Source organism: Phascolarctos cinereus, unplaced genomic scaffold (assembly GCF_003287225.1).
Source record: "Phascolarctos cinereus isolate Bilbo 61053 unplaced genomic scaffold, phaCin_HiC Scaffold_5;HRSCAF=322, whole genome shotgun sequence".
In the NCBI taxonomy this organism is placed as follows: Eukaryota; Metazoa; Chordata; class Mammalia; order Diprotodontia; family Phascolarctidae; genus Phascolarctos; species Phascolarctos cinereus.
The window spans coordinates 117,049,776-117,071,451 of NW_027555958.1; the positions used below are offsets into that span (position 1 = coordinate 117,049,776).

General features: G+C 37.8%; 1 protein-coding gene across 1 annotated transcript in view; it reads right to left on the reverse strand.

Annotated features, from left to right (window-relative positions):
* ARFGEF3 (ARFGEF family member 3) overlaps positions 1-21,676 on the reverse strand; it is a 204,201-nt gene that overhangs the window by 16,845 nt on the left and 165,680 nt on the right. Inside the window, exons 21-27 of the mRNA XM_020973740.2 lie at positions 17,634-17,779; positions 15,705-15,884; positions 12,732-12,876; positions 11,212-11,334; positions 8,173-8,276; positions 3,331-3,475; positions 540-668 (exon numbers count right to left, since the gene is read on the reverse strand). Coding sequence (XP_020829399.1) covers positions 540-668; positions 3,331-3,475; positions 8,173-8,276; positions 11,212-11,334; positions 12,732-12,876; positions 15,705-15,884; positions 17,634-17,779 — 972 coding nt within the window. The remainder of the gene's footprint in view (positions 1-539; positions 669-3,330; positions 3,476-8,172; positions 8,277-11,211; positions 11,335-12,731; positions 12,877-15,704; positions 15,885-17,633; positions 17,780-21,676) is intronic.

Consider the following 21,676-nt stretch of genomic DNA (forward strand, 5'->3'; position numbering starts at 1 on the left):
AGGAGCTGGAGAAGGAAATGGCAAAGCCACTCTAGTATCTTTGCCAAGAAAACCCCAAATGGGGTCATGAAGATTCAGACACACCTGAAATGACCGAATAAAAACACATATCTTATTTGAACCTCACAATTGGCCAGCTAGGTGGTACAATGGGTAGAGTGCTAGACCTGGATTGAATAACGACTTAACAACAACCATTGGTAGTCAGGGGTGAGTTCCTCCTTGTTTCCATGCATTGGTTGTCCCCACTCCCTACACATCAAATTCCCCAGCAGTGGCCTTTTGCCAGTGTCCCAGTTTCTCTTTCTATCCCTGTCCCCTAACCAAGAGGTTGCTTCTTGCCACTTGTTCCAGGCTTAAAAATTGTGGGATTTCCATTGACACAAAGAGTCATGGCTATAGTTCTGACTGAATATCAGCTTAGCAACATTCATATACCAGCTATAGGCACTTTTGCAAGGCCAACATCAATTACGGGTGTATAGTGCTGAAAGCCAATAACAGAATACACATATAAAGACACATAGGTAGATATTTACCAGGTACTTTGGTAACATCTCTCAAGAGTTCAAAGAGTAAATCCAGGGTAGGAGGTTGGTGCTGTCGAGGACAATTGGATACAGCAGCTGTCAGCTGTTCTAGAAGGATGATCCAAACTTCTATAAGACCTAGAAACACAGAAACATACCAACCATTAAACAAAGTAGAAACATAGAAAAGAATTCCTTCCAGATCAGCAGCACTTTATATTGAACACTTATTAAGTATAAATTTATTATAATCCAGCCTCTTTAAATATAGGCATAGTAGAATATGTGGATCCCAAAAGAGTAAAGGACATAAGTTCAATGTTTAATCTTTGATAGCTTTAAGCTTTAATAGCTTAAAAGTGCATTAAAACTTTTAGAACATCCTCTAGATGAAAAAAAAATATTTAAAGGAAGTCGAATTCAAAGTAATTGCAATGACTAGTCTTGGTCCCAGAGAAGAAATAATGGAACGCACTTCCTTTTTCATTGCAGAAGGTGGAATGTTTCAGACACTTCAGACTGGGTCACTATTGGTTAGTTTTGCTTAATGCATAAAGGATGGTTCAGTGATTTTATGTGTATAGTGAGGAGAGGAACTAGAAATGATTGTAAGGTATCAAAAGAACTTAAAAAAAAGATCACACTATAACATGAGAAAATAATATGGTATAGTAACCAAAACTACTAATGGAATTTTACACTTCATTAGCAGAAGCCTAGTGTTCAGAAACAGAGTGCCAAATGCACTCTACCCTTACTATATCATATTTGGAAGATTACCATGTTCTCTTCTGAGCATTATATTTTAGGAAGGCCACTGACAAACTATACAATACTACAGGATGCTGACTAGAGTGGGAAGGGGTGTGAAATCATGCCAGTTGAGTATTAGTTGAATGAACTGAGATGTTTAGCCTAGAAAAGAAAACAGGGAATGTGTCCTTATATTTAGGGCAGAGGGAAGTAAAGAAAAATGTTACATGACAACTTTATTATATATTTAAAAAGAATAGCAAGTTGTACATAACAGATTTGCAGTTTCAAGTACAATCTTTTTTATTATACTATGTTTTGGAAATGCTTGTTTCATTAAATATTTTTTTAAAAGCTGTCCTGTGGAAGAGGGATTATACTTACTTACTTAGTCTAAGTGTAAAGATCTCGGAGCAACAGATGGGAGTTGTAAAGAAGCAGATTTTTACTTGACGTAAGGAAAAACTTCCTAGTAATTACTAAAATGAGAATAGGGTTTGGTAGGAAAGATAATGAATTCAATTTTAGACACGTAGAGTTTGAGATGCCTACAGGGCATTAATTTGGAAATGTCTCTGGTAATTCAGTACTAGAGGTAAGAAGAAAGACTAGGCCTGCATAGATACAACTGGGAGTCATCTACATAGAGGTGATAGTTGAACCTACAGGAGGGGTATTAAGATCATTAAGAGATAGAATATATAGAGAAAAGAGGATCCAGGACACAGTCCCAGGGCATATCCATGCTCCATCACTAAGGGTATTTAAACAAATACTAAATTAGAGAGGTATTATGGTATAATAAAAAGTGCACTGGATTTGGAGGCAGAAGATCTGGGTTCAAATCCTGGCTCTGCCACTTACTATGTGTGTGACTTTGGACAAGTTTTCACTTTCATCATCTGTAAAATATGAGATTTTACCAGATGGCCTCTAAGGTCCCTTCCAACTCTAAACCTGTGATTCTGTGAACGCCTACTTATAAACTATGTTGTAAAAGGAGATTAATGTTCAAGCATGAGTTGGATTAGATGACCTTTGAGATCCTTTCCAACTGTGAGAGTTTATGTTATATGACCACCAGTTCAAACTCTCATGAAGTCAGAAGGCCTTCTCCCTAATTGGCTTGAATCAGTGATGTTTTACTACATATACATCTTTACCAAGAAAGCAATACTCCCAACCTCCATGTGAAATAGTAGGAAGACTTTATTATGTGAGAAATAGCATATAGTGTCAGATGATGAGAAAACCAACATACATCCTGTGCCCAGAAACTAGACTTCCAAAAAGATGTCATCAATGTGACTCAGTCTTCATTTCTAGAATAAAACTGGTTTATCTCAGACAGAAAGAGGTAAATGTACCAATAATTAGTTTTAAAAGCCTCAGGATTAGCTACCCAAGAAAACAGGCTGCTGGACTGGATTCTAATTCATGGTGGAGGACATGGGATTTAATTTGAAAAAGAGAAAAAAAATTCAGTTTCAGAGCCTGTAGACTACAGTGGATTTTCTCTCTGTTCTCTACTAATTGTCCCATTTCCCCAACTTTCTGGCCATATGGACTTGGCAGAAGGAATTCTGAATTGATTATATTTCCTAAGAAGTTTCAAAACCTTGCTTAGCAGCCAATTTTGTTTAAGATCTAGCAATATAAATTCATTCCAAATTGTTGAATTCAAGTGAAAAATCATTACAGTAAATTTAACATTGCAAGTTATAAATGACTTGTGGTTATCTGCCATAGATAGGGCCTCTTTGCAAATGCCCTGCACCTAAACTGAGACACAGATAACTGGAATCACAAATGGTAGGGAATTTAGAGGCTCTCAAGTCTATCCCCCACCAACTCATCCTTTTGCTTTAGATGTGAGGAAATTTGAGAACTATTGAGGTTTCATTTGGGTTTGCCAACCTCACAGGATAAAGGACATCAGCATTTTATAGGAAACCATCATTGTATGTTGCTTAAATCATTGTTTAAGTTGCTGGGAATATACACAAAGCAAACAGTTTAACTGGTTACAGTTTTTAAATTCACTTACCAGTGTCATCATCAAAATCAGAAAGTATTGATTCAATCCCATCCTCACTACTAGCAGAATTCTCTTGAACTCTCCGAGGCAAGCTGGCAAGCCTCCCACCAAGAAAAATTGGTTTCAAGGGCATTTTGTAGATTTTGGCAAGCAACTAACAGAAAAAAGAATCCACAAAATAGAGGAAGAAATAGATTTATAGGAACAACAAATACCCAGGAGTTATTTAACAATAACAGATGGCAGTGGGGGAATATGAAAAATCTCTGACTTATCCATGGTTTGAGTTGTCAAAGTTGGTCAATTGATTCTCTGAAACTTAGAATATTTTCCTAGTCAAAATATTAAAATTAATTAATTCCCAGGATAAGGCTCTCTAACCTAGGCTTCAAGTGTTTATAATTTGTCAAGGTGAGCACTCTCTCCATTGATCTCATTACTATTAGGGGGTGATAAGCCTCTTTAAACCTAGCTAGTCTTCCTTCATTATGCTTTCCATCATTAGGCCTATCTCTGAAGCCTTTCCAGCTTGGTAGTACTTTCCAGAACTTCCTTTCCATTGGCATAGCCTTTAGGATACTTCTTGGTGTTCCTCACCATGAAACTTCATTTCTCATCTTTGTGCCTTCGGAATGGACATCCTCCACGTCTGAACATAATCCTTTTTCACCTTTGCCCTCACAGAGTCCATTTCTTTTCTTTCTTTTTTTTTTTTTAGGCAATTGGGATTAAGTGACTTGCCCAGGGTCACACAGCTAGTAAGTGTCAAGTGTTTAGTTTGAGGCCAGATTTGAACTCAGGTCCTCCTGACTTCAAGGCCGGTGTCACCTAGCTGCCCCCCCCATTTCTTTCTTAAAAATGAAGCCCAGATACCATCTTCTCCATGAAGTCTTTCTTGTCTTCCCAATTATTGGTGCCCTTCCTCCTAAACTACATATTTAACTACTATGTATATTTTGGCATTTATTAATTTAATATTTGTGCTGCGTATGTCTTTATATGTACTTCCGGTTTCTCCCATTCACTCCTTGTGAATCGGGGTAATTTTATTCTTTATGCTTGTATCTCTAGTGCCTAGCACATAGCAGACTAATAAGAAATACTTGATTGATTAAAGAACTAGGGCCAACTGTATGCCATGGTAAGGCATAACACCAGGAATTTAGTGGAGGTGACCTGTACAGCTGTTGTTTCTCTTTCTTCCTCTAAAAGCAGTCATTAGATCGAACACGGCAACTCACGGAGTTTAAGTACATTAGTTACCTAAAGAAAGGAAACTATCTAGGATTCCCTCAGTTTGGCAAGTGAGCAGGGAAGAGCCCAGCATCAAACCTCTGCCCACAGAACCTTTAACCTTTACCACAGCTGAAAACACTCCAGAGATCACAGACACTAGAACCCATAATTATATGGGTCAAAAATGTCGAACAGTATTTCCACTACATTCTATGAAGAGGCGGTTTTGGGGGAGTGGAATATAGGGGATAGGCTCTATGCTGAATCTATCACATATAACATTATTTCTATAGGAAAATTACTTTTTTTTTTAACAGACAAGAAGGAAATGCTTCCAAAGTATGAAAAATACTTCTCTCTTCCCTTGCCCTATCATAGTGGTTAGAGGGACAAGGGACATAGATGGGCTATAAAGACTAGGAAAAGGGGGTGGTGTGGTGGATAGAGCACCGGCCCTGGAGTCAGGAGGACTTGAGTTCAGATCTGGCCTCAGACCAAACACTTGACACTTACTAGCTGTGTGACCCTGGGCAAGTTACTTAACCCTAAATGCCTAAAAAAAAAAGACTAGGAAGAAATCCAGTGATATTAGGAAAGGGGAGGGAAGAGAGAGAAGTGCTGTTAGGGAGACTAGGGAGACTAGGGAGGAGGGAACCAAGAAAGAGCAGTTCTGACTCTTCTCTACCTTAGACCCCTACTCCTAGAGTCTTCTTCTGAGATTCTCCCCTACCACCATGAAACTTGCACTCTTGGGACACAGGAACAAAGTCTACCTCTCTCTCCCCGTCAGCAGAATATATTTCTTATCTTTTCCCCATCCTCAACAGCCAAAGCAGCAGTGAAAAGGGAATGTGATAATTTAGAGAATGGGTCAGCTGTTTCTTTGTTGGGTTGTCCCGAGTCACGGAAGGCCTGCAGCTCATACCAATTTGTGCCTGCTGCTCAAAAATGCTTTTCAAAATGGAATCCCAGGTTTCAGAGAAGGAAAAAAAGCCTCCATTCATCTCACATTTTCACATGTAGACATTTTGTTTGAAAATTATAGATCATAGAATAACAAGTTTAGATCCAAAAAGGTAGTCATTGTACATAAAAACACATACAATTTGAAGAAAAATCTGCTTTTTTTCTACTTCAGCTCCAGCTTCTACTAGGTCCAGAAGAGCTACCCCTAAGCTCTTTCTGAGATCATAGCAATTGATGGACATGTTTGGTTAATAAAGAATCTAATGCTTATAAAATATTAGAAACCTTGGGACTCCTAGTCATACACAGGGTAGAATCCTTCTTATTATCTTCTTCCTTAATCTCTACAAGGATATTCACCATTGATGCTTTCTCCTCATTGAAGCCATCTGGTCCAGACTCTTGCCTTTCTCTTTCCAGGACAGGCTATATCTATGACAGCATGGGCCCCCAAACCCTGACTTACCTAGGAAGTTATAAGCCTCACAAAGGCATTCTTAGCACATTGCTTGTCCTGGGCATTCAATCAACACACTCTGTCATTAGATTGTAAGCTCCTTGAGAGCAGGAACTGTCTTTTGCTTCTTTTTGTATTCCCAGTGCTTAGCACAGTGTCTGGCACATAGAAGGCACTTAATAACTCTTTGATTGATGTGCCACACACTGTGTTGGTGATACAAAGAAAGACAAATACCCTGTTGTACAAGAAGTTCATATTCAAATAGAGGAGACATCATGTAAATAACTACAGATACATGAAATAAATGTAGCATATATGAAAGGTAATCTCATTGGAAAAGCAATAGTGAGGGGAGGGAAGTGGGGACCCAGGAAAGGCTTCCTGCAGAAGATGGAATTTGAGCTGAGTCTAAGGAGGACTCTGAAGCTAAGAGGTAGATGCAAGGAAAGAAATTCTTCCAGGCATATGGGATATCTAGGGCAAACCCACGGGGTCAGGAGATAGAATGCTGTGTGGCAAGAAGGTCCGTGTACCTAGACCACAGCATGCACTGAAGTGTAGGAAGCGGCCAAGTTGTGAAAGGCTTTAAGCAACAGAGGACTTTATGTTTGATCTTGGAGGAAACTGGGAGCCAATGAATAAGAAGGAAGGGGTAGGGAGGAGAAACATGGTCACACATTTAGTAAAGGCAAATTGGCTAAGGGGCAGCTCTTCAAATAGTAAGAGACGGACTAAACCACAGTGTCTGGCATACAGTAGGTACTTAATAAATGTCTGATGAATAAAATTACCTTGTCAAGTATATTTTTGACTGGTCTTTTTAATACTTACTAGTACTTTTGTTTTGACAATAAATTGAGAGTAGGTAGCAGTAGAGAAATATAGCTAAAGGGATGGAAGAATATAACTAGCTTATTGTCATAACCTTCTGCAAAGCACATTTTCATCTGTAAAGAACTACATGTGGTCCATGAACCATGGCTTAATCCCCACTGCTATATGACTCAGAGTTTTATTACTACAACTTTGCTTTTAGAGTCCAGAAATTTATGAAGTTATGAATGTGGCCTGTTTAAAATTGGTCCCATTCAAAGGCAGTATAGCTTTGTAGCATCCATTCATCCTCACAACTGTCACTGAATTTCTCCTTAATTATCTTTCTTCCTTCGAAAATGTCTCTGTCTATAACAAGGATTTTTTTTTTCAAATTAAGGGTCAAAATGTTACAATTTGAAAAAATCTAGGATCATGTAAGTTTTTTTTTTAAAACCCTTTAATTTAGTCAGGTTTCTTTTTTTAAAGAGACATAGGAAGCATGACATTATATCCTTTTTTGAAAATTAAGAAAAGCAACATTAAATATAAAACATGATCAAATTGTTTCCATGTTATGACCAATTAAAGAAGAATCACAGAAGAAATAGGGAAGGAGTCTAACAAAATAGATACAGAGAAAGTAAAAGAGAGCACACAGAAGGACTTGTACCCAGACACTACACACACATACTGGGGTGGGGGGAGATACATAGGCCCTCTATTTTCCATAATATCCATATATTATAGCTATTTAGGTTACTGCTTCCTAAGTCTTAAGGTCCTGTTGCACTTGTACAACTGTAGGTAAACAGAGTATTTTCCCCTTCTCATAACTGCTCAAAGACCAGATAAATTTTGCCAAATTTGATTCAAAAGATGGGTGTTTCCTTACCTCTAGTACAGAGATCTACAAACCCACGAGAAGTTTGTGGATAGATTTCAAGGAGTCTGTGAACTATGATGGGGAAAATATTACACCTTTATTTTCACTAACTATTTCTTGGAATTTAGCATTTCCTTCAGCGATTAAAAACATTATTCTAAGAAGAGGTCTATAAGCCTCATCAGAGAGATCCATGTCTCAGAAAAAGTTAAGAATCCTTAAGTTAGTGTATAGTCCCTAAGTGCCATCAGTGATCTATGAGACTTAATATCTTCATCAAGGACAGTATCTAATGTGTTTTTCTCTTTCTTGGGGAGGGTGGAGAGAGAAAGAAGTCAGCACATCCATTTCCTCATTTCTCCAGGACAGCAGAAAGTGTAGTAAGCAAAGGACACTATGTAGATACATTGCACCAGTTTCTGCCTGGGGTCATTTGAGACCCAGAGATCTGAGGAGCCTACAGAGATCCAAAGGCTCATTTTCACCACACCTGAGAACACTTCCTGAGGTAATCAAGAGCGGGAAGGCACAAGTCTGTTGACGTTGATGTTGACCCCAGCACACAATCCCCAATCTCTTTACATTCTGCTTCTCCTAGAGGACAGGAAGATAAATATTGAAAGGGTTAAAAAGAAGTCGGTGTACCATAGCCCTGTTTCTGAGCCAGTTTGCTGAGAGATGGCTGTAACAAAACCATCAAGGTCCTTACTAAGAATAAACCTTAATCTCTCCAAGGGAGGTTATGCTTCCCTCTCATTGCTGGAAAAATGTCTACTTTGTTGCCAGGGCTCATCACTAAGCAGCAATAATAAGAGAAACTGGGGAGACACTATACATCTGAGGGGCTGAGATGGAGGAACATTTAATTGAATTTAAATTATTTCCATCTGCTATTTGTCCATATGTATAACCTAGTACTACCGGGACTTTCAGGTTTCCTATAGGTAAACAGCATTGATTGTTTCTGCGAATTGTAATCATTTCCCTTCTTCATAATTGCTCTGCTTGTGCATTTTAATAAAATCGTTGTGCAGTATTACAATTGTTTCTAATTGTCTACATTTATAGATAACTAGCACCCACCCCTGTGGGTAAACAGACATAATTACTAAGTGTTGGTTAAAATTCAAAGCAAATAAGCAAGAGGAATGTTTTCTTCATGGAAAAAAAATGCACATTCTTTAAATTAACACCTCTTTTCACATGGGGAAAACAAAAACCTATTCTTAGAGGTCAAATTCAAGAGGATAATAGCCATGCATAAATCCTTTGTTTTCCCTCTGCATCTAACACAGATTCACTCTTTTAAATTAAATAATTAACCATTGTATATTAATTATATAATAACAAATATTGTAAATTGTTGTGAACTTTCAGGAAGACATGCTGCCCAGGATGTGTAAGCGTGGATAGATTGTGATTTGTAACACTGGAGGGAAGTCTTGAAACAAAGAGAAAAAAAATCCATTTAAATATAAATATTAAAAAAATTTAAAAATGTAAATGAAAACCTCAGGCTAATTTCTAATATACTCTAGGGAGACTGAGTTATGCATGACTCTAAGGGAGAATGTTAAAGAATTTTCTTTGTAATACAACACATGAAACTGGCAGGATGTAAAATAAGTGATTAAAATTATATATGATACAGCAGGCCACATCTGCAATCCTGTGTTCAGTTCTAGGCACCACTGTTTAGGAAAGATATAGACAAAATGGAATGGAAGAAGTTGATAAGAATAGGGAAAGGACTGGAGAACATGTCATTGAGGATCAATGGGAGAAACTAGAGATATTTACTGCAAAGAAGAGAAGAGGTAGGGGGATATACTAGCTGTCCTTCAGGTACCTGAAGGGCTGCAGTGTTGAAGAAGGTTTCTACTTATTCTGCTTGGCTCCTAATAACAATGGTCAGGAAAGTTTCAGAGAGGCAGAATTTAGCTTGATGTAAGGGAAAAATTATTATAATTAAAACTGAACCCAAAGGTAGAATGAATTACATCAAGTGGTGGGTTTTCCCTTGTTGGGGATTTTCAAAGAGGTATTGGATGGCCTTTTGTTGGAAGTTGGAAAAAAGGATGTTTGGATGGCTACAACTTAGACCACATTGGATTCTAAGGTGCCTTCCTACTCTTAGATTCTGTCTTTCTGAAATCTGCTTTTTTTTTTTTAGTAGCTTTGCGAGTGCAGTACATTTATGTGGTCACCATGATTCTTCCTATTTCCTCCTTGTAAGTTAGCTCTTACAAGTTTCTGTCTTTCCTAGGATGACTATAAGACCTTACCTTTGGGCTAGATTATAATCTATGAAAAATATACAATCCAACAGAATTTTGGCAGTACAGATGATAGAAATTGCCAGAAAGCCAGCCCAAAGAAGGCACATAACCTTGATCTGTGGTAGCCATCAAACACTAAATTACATTTTACGTTTCAGGGTTCAATTCCATCTTTAGCTCTACATAGGATCTGAATAATAATGTCAGTCAACCTATTTGTGTCTTGTTTTCTCATTTAAAAAAATGTAGAACTGTCAAGTACTTTGAGCTTTCAACAAAAACATTCAGTGCCATATACTGTGTTTCTACAAAATTATTCCCAAACTTTATACCATCTAAACTCTAAATTCCTGGTGGAGCTGTGATTATTTTTTATTAAGGTAATTTCCAAACTTCTCAGATGATATGAATCTGAACCTGAGATGAGTTTGGGTTATATCATATACTGTAGCGTTGCATGTTATAGAGAATTTAAAACATACTAAGCAGTAATTTCAAAGGGTCTAAATATGACGGGTCAAAGAGTTTTTGTATGACTTTGGGTTTCCTTTCTATTGGAAACACATTTCACAAATAACAAAGGTTAAAGGGGACCATTCAAAATCATATCCTTCAGAAGCTCTGAATTGAATTTAGACCACTGATATTCTGGCCTTAAAGAAAGTAGTTTCATCATGGCTAAAAATCACAAGTTAAAAATAGACAGAACACTACATTTTGTGTCAAACAAATGGAATTCACATCCTGGGTCTGCTGTTCACTAACTGTATGACCATGAAAATCACTGGGCCTCAACTTCCCTGCATGTAAAATGGGCATATCATTACTTATCCTCTCAAGGTTGTTGGGAGAAAAGTATTTTGTAAACTATAAAACAGTAGTATATAGATGTGATCTACTATGATTACTACATATAATACTATTGTATGTTGTCAGAATTAAGAAGATGGACTAAAGAGATTTGCATGTTCTGCAATGTGTTTCTTCTAGGCCTATACTCTGAATACAGCTCCAATAGCACCATACTGAAATTTAGCTCTGGATAGCATTCAAGTGACTTCCATAAGAAGCGTTTTGGTTTTGGTACATCACACACACTGTTTACCATCTGTTCAAGTCTTAGGATGCTTGCTTCCTCCCAAGCACACAGTATGCCTAGTGACAAAGGGCCTGGCTTCCAGACAAATACCATCTTGATAAGAGAACATAATGGTTCAGCTAAATTAAATGCATTAGAAAGTCACATTTACCCAATCCTTTGACAAACTTCATAAGGCACATAATATAACTGGTGGCTGCATTGGCAAACACCTGGATGTTGTCTGTGTTCAGAAAGGCTTCAAAGACATCAAACACAGGAGCCTGACCCTTTCCTATGGGAAGAGAAATACAGAAGGTAAGTTTGTCATCTTTGAGGTCATCCAAACCGAGAGCATCTCTAAAGCAACTCCCCAAAAGAACTATCAGAGAGAGGTACTCTTACCCTTGAATTGACAGCTACTCAACAAAAGTTCATTGGTTTCCAGGGACCAGCTCATGAGCTTGCCTGCAAATATCGTTCTGCTAAACAGTGAGTACATTGCAGGTATATAGACACTTCACAAAGAAGATGCCAGGCTGAGATATGTGAGGAGAGAGTTGAATGAACAGCAGAATTGAGCCCGACAGTGAAATGAAGAATTTATGTTTAGTCAGACTCAATAAATTCAATGGTATTTATGGAATATCAATATGGATTGAGAGAGTTTCAACATAGTCTTATGGGATGTAAGGGCTGGAATTTTTGGATGCTATTTTAACCTAGCAAATATGAAAAGGAAGCCTAAGCTAACTACTTCTGTGGGCAGAGAGCCCAAAGAATTGTCATTTTGTGGGTACCCCTCCTTTCCTACAAAGCTGACTTGCCATTTTTCTGATTGCAGAGATGAGATGCTCTAGCCTCTACTAGAACTGAAATCTATGTCCCCAAACACTCTTACTTTTCCTCCTGTTGTTAATCCTTTGCTAATTCTCCAGCTTGGAGGACCTTTCTTTGATCTTGTATGGATGCATGAGTATGCTGATTGGGATGCTTTAAAATTTACATGCTATAAGGGGCAGCTAGGTGGTGCAGTGGATAGAGTAACGGCCTTGGATTCAGGAGGACGTGAGTTCAAATCCAACCTCAGACACATAATAGCACTTATTAGCTGTGTGACCTTGGGCAAGTCACTTAACCCCATTGCCTACCTCAAAAAAAAATTTACATGCTATAACCTAAATTATGCTCTCACAGTTGCAAATCAATCCTTCTATTCACCTTGGATAGACTCTCCAGCACATTCCTTAAGTGGCAGTTCCAAACTTCTACTCTATCCCTTTGTCTGTATCTGGCTCTGTCTCTCCCTGTCTTTGTATCTGTCTCTCATTTTCTGTCTCTGTGTCTGCATCTCTCACTTAGAAAATGATCTTGCCTTCTGATTTACTGAGGCAATTAAAGCTATCTGTTATGAACTCTATTTTTCTACATCTTTATCCATCCTCTCCTCCTTTGCTTTGCATTCAGTAGATGAGTTGGTGCCTTTCTTTCCAAGACCAATCTGTCATCTTGAGCCTATAATGCCAGCCCCTCCCATGTGTCATATGGAAGCTTGCCCCATTGATCATTTCCTCTTTTCTTTAAACTTCAATCTCTCCCTAGCTACTGCCACTTCCTTGTTGCTTGTTAACATGTTCAGGTCTCTCCTAGCTTTAGGGACTGAAGAGAAAAGAAACATCCAAATATCCTTACCCATGGAGTAGTCTCCTATAAGATATTCCTTCATTTCTGATTTATTACTGCTGTGCACTGTTTCCAGGGCACTGAATAAGGGCCTCCAACCTGATTGGATCTGAGTAGAACATACTTCAACCAACTCTCCTATTGATGTGACTACCTGAGTTAAAAACAAATGAAACAAAAAAAATTAAAACGTTAGCTTTTAACAACCCCTCACTCAGGAGATGCAATAAAATCCTTGGGAAGGACAATGGCTCCCTCTCTGTCATCTAACTCTTTCCCCTTTCATTCAGAGATAATGGCCAAAGAAAGTAATAGCGTGGACAAATTAGATCTCATCTCCTTCATGTTCATAGGACCAGAGATTTAGAATTGGAAGGGGTCTTAGAGGTAACCTAACTCAACCTCAAAGAAACTGAGATTTAAAGAGATCAAGAAACTTAGGTTAAGAAACCCAAAGTCACATAGGTCGTAAATAGTAGAGCCAGAGTTCATACCCCTGAGATCAGACATTAGATCATCCCACATTTACCAGCCCAGCTAGAGTGCCTTGGCCTTTAAAGCTAAAAGACTAAGAAATCTATAGGCTCTAGAGGCTTTAAGGTCTTGTGGAAATGTCACTGTCTAGGTCTGCAGTCATGAGGCTGCTAACAGTGCTCCTCTATCTGTTACTAACAGTGTGATCTTGAATAAGTCACAACTCCTCTGAGTCTCAGTTAACTTCCCCCATAAAATGATGAATTGTACTAATTGAACTCTAACCTTTCAAACTCCACTAACATTGTATAATTCTGCAATGTCCAAGCATTACTTTTAGTCAAAGGCAATAAACAATAGAATTCAGTGTCTAATATCCATCAGTGGTCTATATAATTTGGTAAAAAATAGGCACTAAATCCTCTGTCTTAGATGTTTAACATGTTTCAAATGCGAAATAAGTAATGGTCCTCTTTGCCGCTTATTACTCATTGACCTCCTTAAAAATACCAGTACAAAATCTCATATATTTCATAATCATGGAAAATGTTTAAGGTGGTTGCTAATATCATGATGAATCCATAAATCCATAAAAGAATTCCTGCTTCAGGTTTTTGTTTTTTAAAACAGATTTCCCACTCCACCAATCTACAATTGTCCACAATTGTCCCCTACACATTTTATGGCTGTTTCCTTTTTGTCAAAATGTGTGGGTGGGAGAGGCTGGCAATGTCTAAAATCATCTTGTCCCTATAGAGGAGAAATCATAGTTTAGAGAAGATGAAGGGACAGGCATGGATGTCAATAGGGTGTGGGCACCCAATCCAAGAAAGATATGAAAACACAGAATCTCAGAGTTGGAAGGGACCTCAGATTAGTACTAAGAAGCATGATACTTTTGAATAGTCAGTAGCATAAAACTTGGAGAAAACATTTTAGGTGTCATATTGACTAACGTAAGTAACTAAAAGCTCATACCTGGAGAATTTTAGGACAGATGTTAAGATGCACCACATATATTGTAGACTTGCAGGAAATCTCAACTCATTTCCTAGAGCTGAAGAGTGACTTCTCTATGAGGTTTGTCCCACCCCACCCTAAGTTTAAGCACTATATAGTGGAATAATTCCAAATTTCTACCTAGATCTATTTTACCTGTTTGATAAAATAGAAACCAATTGTGCCTGCACTACTTTATTATAGCCTAGTTTGAAAAGAATAAAGCTCATAAATGTTTCTTTTTCAGAGAAAACTAAGAGGGCCAATTTTATTATTTGACCTATTTTATGCTAAAGGAAAGGACTTTATTGTGGTATGTAGATGCAAATCTATGCAAACTATATATGCAGAATTGGTTTTCTCAGATCCCTATAGACTCATGGTCTCCTGACGTACCTTGCTATGAAAAGGAATAATTCCCTCTTTCTTCCCTATTTGCTGCCATGAGAAGAGTCTTATTTGGGCAGCTGCATTGCGTATCTTGTTTTGTATCTGTCTCTTCCTTCTCCCCAGTCTGAAGGACTATATACTCTAAGGGGGGTTGAATGTGTGTTTGAGACCTCTTTCCTCTTCCTGCTCCCGATCTTACTAAAGTCTGCTTACTTCCTATCTTTGGTGTAGCTTCCCATGTGTATGCAATGGATTAGTAGACCCGGGTACCCTTTCTTTTCCTTGGGATTCATTACATAGTATCAAGATTGTTTCTCCAAAGTACAGAGCTGTCTTTGATGGACTATGAACAACTTATTAAGCAAAGTATGGTCTTTTGCATACCATGAAAATCAGGATTCCCTACATTAAGTCATTATCAAGTTATTTTTTAAAGTTACTTTGATGTTGTTATTATTTATATTACAGACATTAACGGATTTTTGCTCCTTTGTAAGAGGACTTTTGGAACACAAGTAAAACTAATAATAGTGACCACATCTGAAAGTGAAAGCAATATTTCACATTTTTTACACCACCTCTCTATTTAAAAAATAAACCAAATCTATTTTATCTCCTTCCCATCTCCACCCCATTAAAAATAAAGAAAAACAAAATTTGTGTAACAAACATGCATAGTTATTAAAATGCCTTAAACCTAGAATGGAACCTGAGGACTGACAGTCCTGTAGAGCAAAATACAATAACTGTTTATTAAGCACCTACTATGTACAGAGCACTATACTTCATGCTGGAAGGGATGCAAGTTTTAATAAGACATGCTTACAGACCTCAAAGAGATCAGTGAAGTAGGAAGCTAACTTGTCTGCTTTTAAATGTAGGGGTTAGGAGAAAGCAGGGGAGCAAGAATGGAGGAGAAAGAGAGGACATTTATGATGAATGTTAGAAAATATGGTGAAATAAGCAAATATGTTGGAAGTAACAATATCCCTCTCTCCTCTTGTGTCTAGTGGGAATCTTTTTTCCTACAAATTCCTGGAATAAGCAAGCTGATTAAAATTCCCACCATGTCTGGAGAACTCTTCGTTCTCCCACATTTTGCCAACTGAGGCTATTCACCTGGTCTTGGACATCCTCATCACACAATTCCAGCTGCATGATGCGTTCAAAGGGACGAAACAGTGCTTCATTGAAATGAAAATGAGGGGGCTCACTCCAATCTGTCAGAACCTCTGTAAGGATGTCATGGATGAAGGAAACAGCTTTCTGAGAAACATGCCTTTCCTTATGGCAAGCAGCCTGTAGTGGGGAAGAGGTTGAGAGTGGAAGAGCATCAAGGATTTAGGTAAGTCAAACAAATCTTCCTGAAGGGATTCCTAGCTTATACAAGGATCAAACTGAGCAATTGACTGAAAAATTCCAAGGGAGTTCTAGGAATTGGGTTGCCAATTTGATCAATAATTGCATTTTTCTAGAATATACCCAGTTCATCAGCCATATCCCCAATGAACAGTTCAGCTGTTACAGGAAAAAATCAGAGGATCTGATTGTTTCTGGGTTTTTTTTTTAAACTTTGTTTTCTTGTTAAATGCTCAATACATTCCATTGTGGAGATGTTTTCTCTGAAAATAATGACTTGGGATGTAACAGATCCATGCCTAGGCTTGTCACCCACACTTTAAAAAATGCTTCGCACTTAGACCTAAACAGTGCCTAGCACACAGTACAAGCTTAACAAATGCTTATTGACTTGACTTTAAAAGTAGACAGCTCCTCTGTAGCTGTTTCCCCAAAAGTCAAATCACTGTTACCCTTTGTCCCCAACAAAGTGTTCTCGGATGGTTGAATTAAATTCTACAAAATACTTTCTGACTATCTGATGAAAGGTGCTATGTGAGAACTGTAATAAAACTAGGGAAAGACACTACAGAACAAAGCATCTCCAGGCATCTAAGAAGCAGACAGTTAATAACCTTTATTGAGCTTTTTGCAGGGCACTATCCCAGGTACTAGAGTAAGTACAAAGTTAGTGGAAGACATAATTCTTAACCTTAAGGAGCTTAGTGTGACAGACCAGCAAGAACATAAAGACATTTTTATACTCAAACTGACCTACTTTTCCCAGAGGAGGAATGGGAAATTGCCTGTTTCTCTCTTTTTCTGATTTAAGTCAATACTGGATACTATTTGAAGGAGGTGAATAGGTCTGTAAAGTACCATATTGTATATCACTGTAGGGGGGAGGGACAAAGTTAGAATCAGTGTCTTCTCTGTCCCCTTGACAATGACACTTCAGATACTACATATGGTGTGACTTTTATAAAGTGATGCCAATTAGTTTTGTGCTGTGACTTACGGAATGCTACTACCATACAGAAGCCAGTCTCATAGTCAGTATGACATGGGGTCTTACCTCTGACACACACTGGCTTTGTGACACTGGACAAATCATTCGACCATTTACTATCCCCAGGGAACTGTCTAAATTATAGAGTAGCTGACTATATGCACTGGTAAAGGGAGTTTCCTATTCCAATAAAATCAAATGTATATATAAAATATACATACACACACATACATATATAAAAGTCTTAATGCAGTTTAAAGCTTGAATTGCATTAAAATTGTCCTAAGACTTTTAGAACACCTTTGATGTGTATGTACATATATGTGGATATAGCTAGGTACAAATAAGGAATTTATTCTGCTACATGATATGAGGCGGCTCTCTATAATCTGTCAGAACCTCCATAAGGTTCTGCATATATGTATGTAAACATACACAAACACATTTTGTACCAGACCTGTGAACCCATTGGGAGAGTTAACTCCCTCTAAAAATGCAAAGATGCAATTATCCTGTCTGTACATATATATGCACATTTCATTGACTATAAAGTATGAAATATAACAGTTGTCTCTGCATGATATACACATATGTACTTATATACATATGCATATGTATATATATTTGGATGCTCTTAGGATTTTTCTGTCCTGAAAACGTCTGGAGTTAGCCAGGTCTTCCCTTCATTATGCAACACTCACCTCTACCAGATGAGGAGCCACAAGGCTCCAACAGCGCATGAAATGGAGGAGTGGCCGGGATTTACTCCGGACTATCCTGAGCATTGAATCCCCGAGACGGAACAGGTGGAGAGCACTTCTCCTATCTTGGGTGGATTTAACTTCTCCTATAAGAAAGGAGACAAAACCTGAAACCAGGAACAGCCAACCTTTGGTGCCATATACATAAGATAAAGGGTGAAGCATTATTAACATATTCAAAAGGATGATAAGTGCTATTTCAAAGCCCTCAGATGGACAGTGTTAGCAAAAACAGAAAAATGACAAATGTTGGAAGGAAAATGGTCACATTAACACTCTACTGATGAAGCTATGAATTGGTCTAGCCATTTTGGAAAACATTTCAAAATGTGCTCCCAAAGTTACTCAACTGTGCATTTCCTTTGACACAGTGATATCACCACTAGACCTATACCCAAAGAGAACAAAGAAAGATGAAAAGGATCCATATGTGCCAAAATATTCTTAGTAGTTCTTTTTATAATGGCAAAGAACTGGAAACTAAGAGTGTGGTGTCAACTGGGGAAAGAATGTCACTGTACCATAAGAAATGAAGAAAAGAATGGTTTCATAGTGAACTGGGAATACTTGTTTCAACATCACGATGCAGGGTAAAGTAAGCAGAACCAAGATAACAATTTATATAACACCAGTGCTGGAAAGACAAACAACTGACTTATAAGATCTGATCAATGCAATGACCAGCCAGGATCCCAGAAAACTTATGATAGGGATGCTATCCACCCCCTGGTGGAGAGGTGATGGACTCAAGATGCAGAATGAGGCATATATTTTTATATGGTCAACATGAGAATTTGTTTTGCTTGGCTAAGCATATTTCTCACAATAGTTTTGTTTTTCTTTTTCTTTCTTTCTTTTCTTTTTTTTTTATTAGGGTGAGTGGAAGCACATGGGAAAGAAAACAAGAATTTGTTAATTGCACAAAAATAGTTAATTAAAAACAAACAAAAAAAGGCATAAACATAAACATAAAAAGGCATAAAATATGGCAAACAGTCAGGCATATTTGATACCTCACCATAGGCACACAGTCCTCCAAACACTCAATAATAACGCAGAACACTGTGCAGTGTAATATACACAGAATTCCACAAGAATCTGCATTGTACTACTGAGATTTCTTGAGTACTATGAAAAAGCCAATAGCCCATGTCTACTGTCAAGCAAGATACAGCTTAATGAAAAGCAGAAAATAGGTCTATGAGGAAGAAAAATGGTTACCTGCTACTTTCTCGTTTTTCTCAGTTGAAATTTCATTGTGCAATAAATCTAGTGAAATTTATCCAAATAAAGTGACCAGTGCTTTGTAGAGATGGTGGTACTATGTCAAACAAGAACTGCCCAAGGCAAACAGCCTGTTGTTTTTGGTTTGGCAGAACAGTAGAGCCATTGGATGACCCACAACTCAGCATGAATACCATGAATACCATGAATACCAATTAGCAGTGTAAATGGCTACATCATACCCTATAGCTTCAGAACCTCTGGGGATCCTGGGAATGTGGATATGTTCAGAAAAAGGCAAGCAAAATTTTTAATGATTTTTTAAAAGCAAGGAGAACACTAAAGTTTGATTTTCTCATTTCTCCTGTGTTTTCCTACTGCCAATTTAGCTGTCCAAGAGGTACACTGACATTATGTTGTGTGGAATGTAGTTTCTCTGAACTATGGCCAGCATCCTATCAGTGAAACGGAGCAGAGACATGATCTGATAGTTGCCAAAATCAGCTTTTCCACCTTTCTTCTTGATATTGGTGATAATGGTTTTATTTGAAACCTGAAACCATTTCTAAGTTGGTCTAGGTGCTGAGGAAGAGTCCATGTAGGCACATGAGCTGTCAGAGAATCCAAGGATCATAGATTCAGAGCTAGAAGGACACTTAGTTTAGAGGTGAAGGACATGTGGCCTAAGGAAGGGAAGTTACTCATTTGGGGTCAAAGAATGAGTGTCTTAGACAAGATTCAAACCCAGGTCTTCCTAATCCTGAATCCAGTAGTGCATCCTACCCAATGTCATGCTATAGTCCTGCCCATGCTTGCCTCCAGTAATGTCATGAAGTAGTGACACAAATTAAGGTCCCTGAGTAAAATCAGAAAGGTTCCCCAATTTCTAAACTGCAAAAGGCTTAGCTCTTCAGTGTGGCAAAGGGCCCCACATTTTGCCATGGACAGTCTGCCTAGGCAGCATTTATACTATGGTGAAAAAAAAAGAAAAAGAAAAGAAAGGGACGTTGTATCTTCCCTCCCCTGGAAATAATGAGTCCATCTTTAAATTGGCCTCCATTTGAGTGTAAAATGAGCAGCCATGTCCCCTGCCCCCATTACTCCTGCATTTGTGTTTTGCTCTTCTCTACTTCCCTTACCATGCTAGCTGTAAAGCAAAGCAAAATTATATTTCTTTGCTCTCCCAGGGAAAAGAACAGATTAGTGATCCCCAGCTGCCTCCACTCCCAATTACAGACCTGGGATAATTGGTCATCATGTTTTCTGCTAACTTTTCTCTCTTTCTTTACACTCACATATACACCCATAGTGAATGTGTATATATAAACAAACACACATATATTCAGAGTCAACTTTTGGGTAGTAATTATAAATACATGTATACATATGTATATGTGTGTATATACATATATGTATATATAATCTGTTTAAATATGTATATAATCTCTGTCTATATGTATACACACATACACAGAGAACATGCTATCTACCTCCAGGTACGGAGATATACGCCCATAGTGTATGTATATACACATAGTATATGTATATACACATACTTTTAGTTATCATTTAGTCACATCCAACTTTGTGACCCCAAGGACCATAGCATACCAGGCCCTTCTGTCTTCCACTATCTCTTGAAGTCTGTCCGAGCTCATGCTCATTGCTTTCATGACACTATGTATCCATCTTATCCTCTGCCATCCACTTTTCCTTTTGCCTTCAATCTCTCCCAATGTTTGGGTCTTTTTTTTTTGAGTCCTATCTTCTCATTATGTGGCTAGAGTATTTAAGTTTCAGCTTCGGTATTTAACCTTCCAGTGAATAGCTTGAATTAATTTCTTTAAGTATTGACTGATGTGATCTCCTTGCTGTCCAAGGAATTCTCAAAAGTCTTCTTCAGCACCACAATTCAAAAGTGTTGATTCTCTAGCACTCAGCTTTCCTTATAGTCCAACTCTCACATCCATACATTGTTACTACGTATATGTTTGTGTGTATGTGTGAGTATATTTATACACATACAACGTGTGCATACGTGTATACCTCTCTGTCAGGAGCTGGGTAGCATTTTCTCTGTGTATATGTATATGTGTATATGTGTAAATAAATAATACATATATGCACAGTATATATATGTATATATATGTATATATATATATGATATATATGCACACATACACACACACACATATAAATGTATACACCTAGATATATATGTATGAGCAGAGGAAAGCTTATTTGGCTTACAGAGAAGGGCTGTCAATTGATTTCTCTGACATGACTCGAAGTAAAGCTTCTCTATCTGATCTGTACCCACATATGTGTGTGCCATAGTTTTTTGTTTGTTTGTTTGGTTTGGTTTTTTTGCTATAACAAGGGCTCATGTCATTGTCATTTAAAGATGAAACAAATGAGGACAACAGATGAAAAACATCTGTCAACATTTACAAAACAAAGTATTTTTTTTCTTCTGTCAATGACAGTATAGGCACCACTTTTGGAGCTTTAGGACACAGTCTGATATGCTATATAAAGGAATGGAAACAGAGCTAAAGAAAACACAAGCAGAGCAGATGGGACAAAGTATACACAGAGGAGGTTTATGCTGGAGATAATACAATTCTAAGGGATGTGTTCTCTCCATTAGACTGTGAGTGCCTCAAGGGTAGGGGCTATTTTTTCCTTTCCTTTATCTCTAGTGTTTAGCACAGTGCCTGGCAATCCAATCCAATAAGCAATGCAATAAACATTTAATG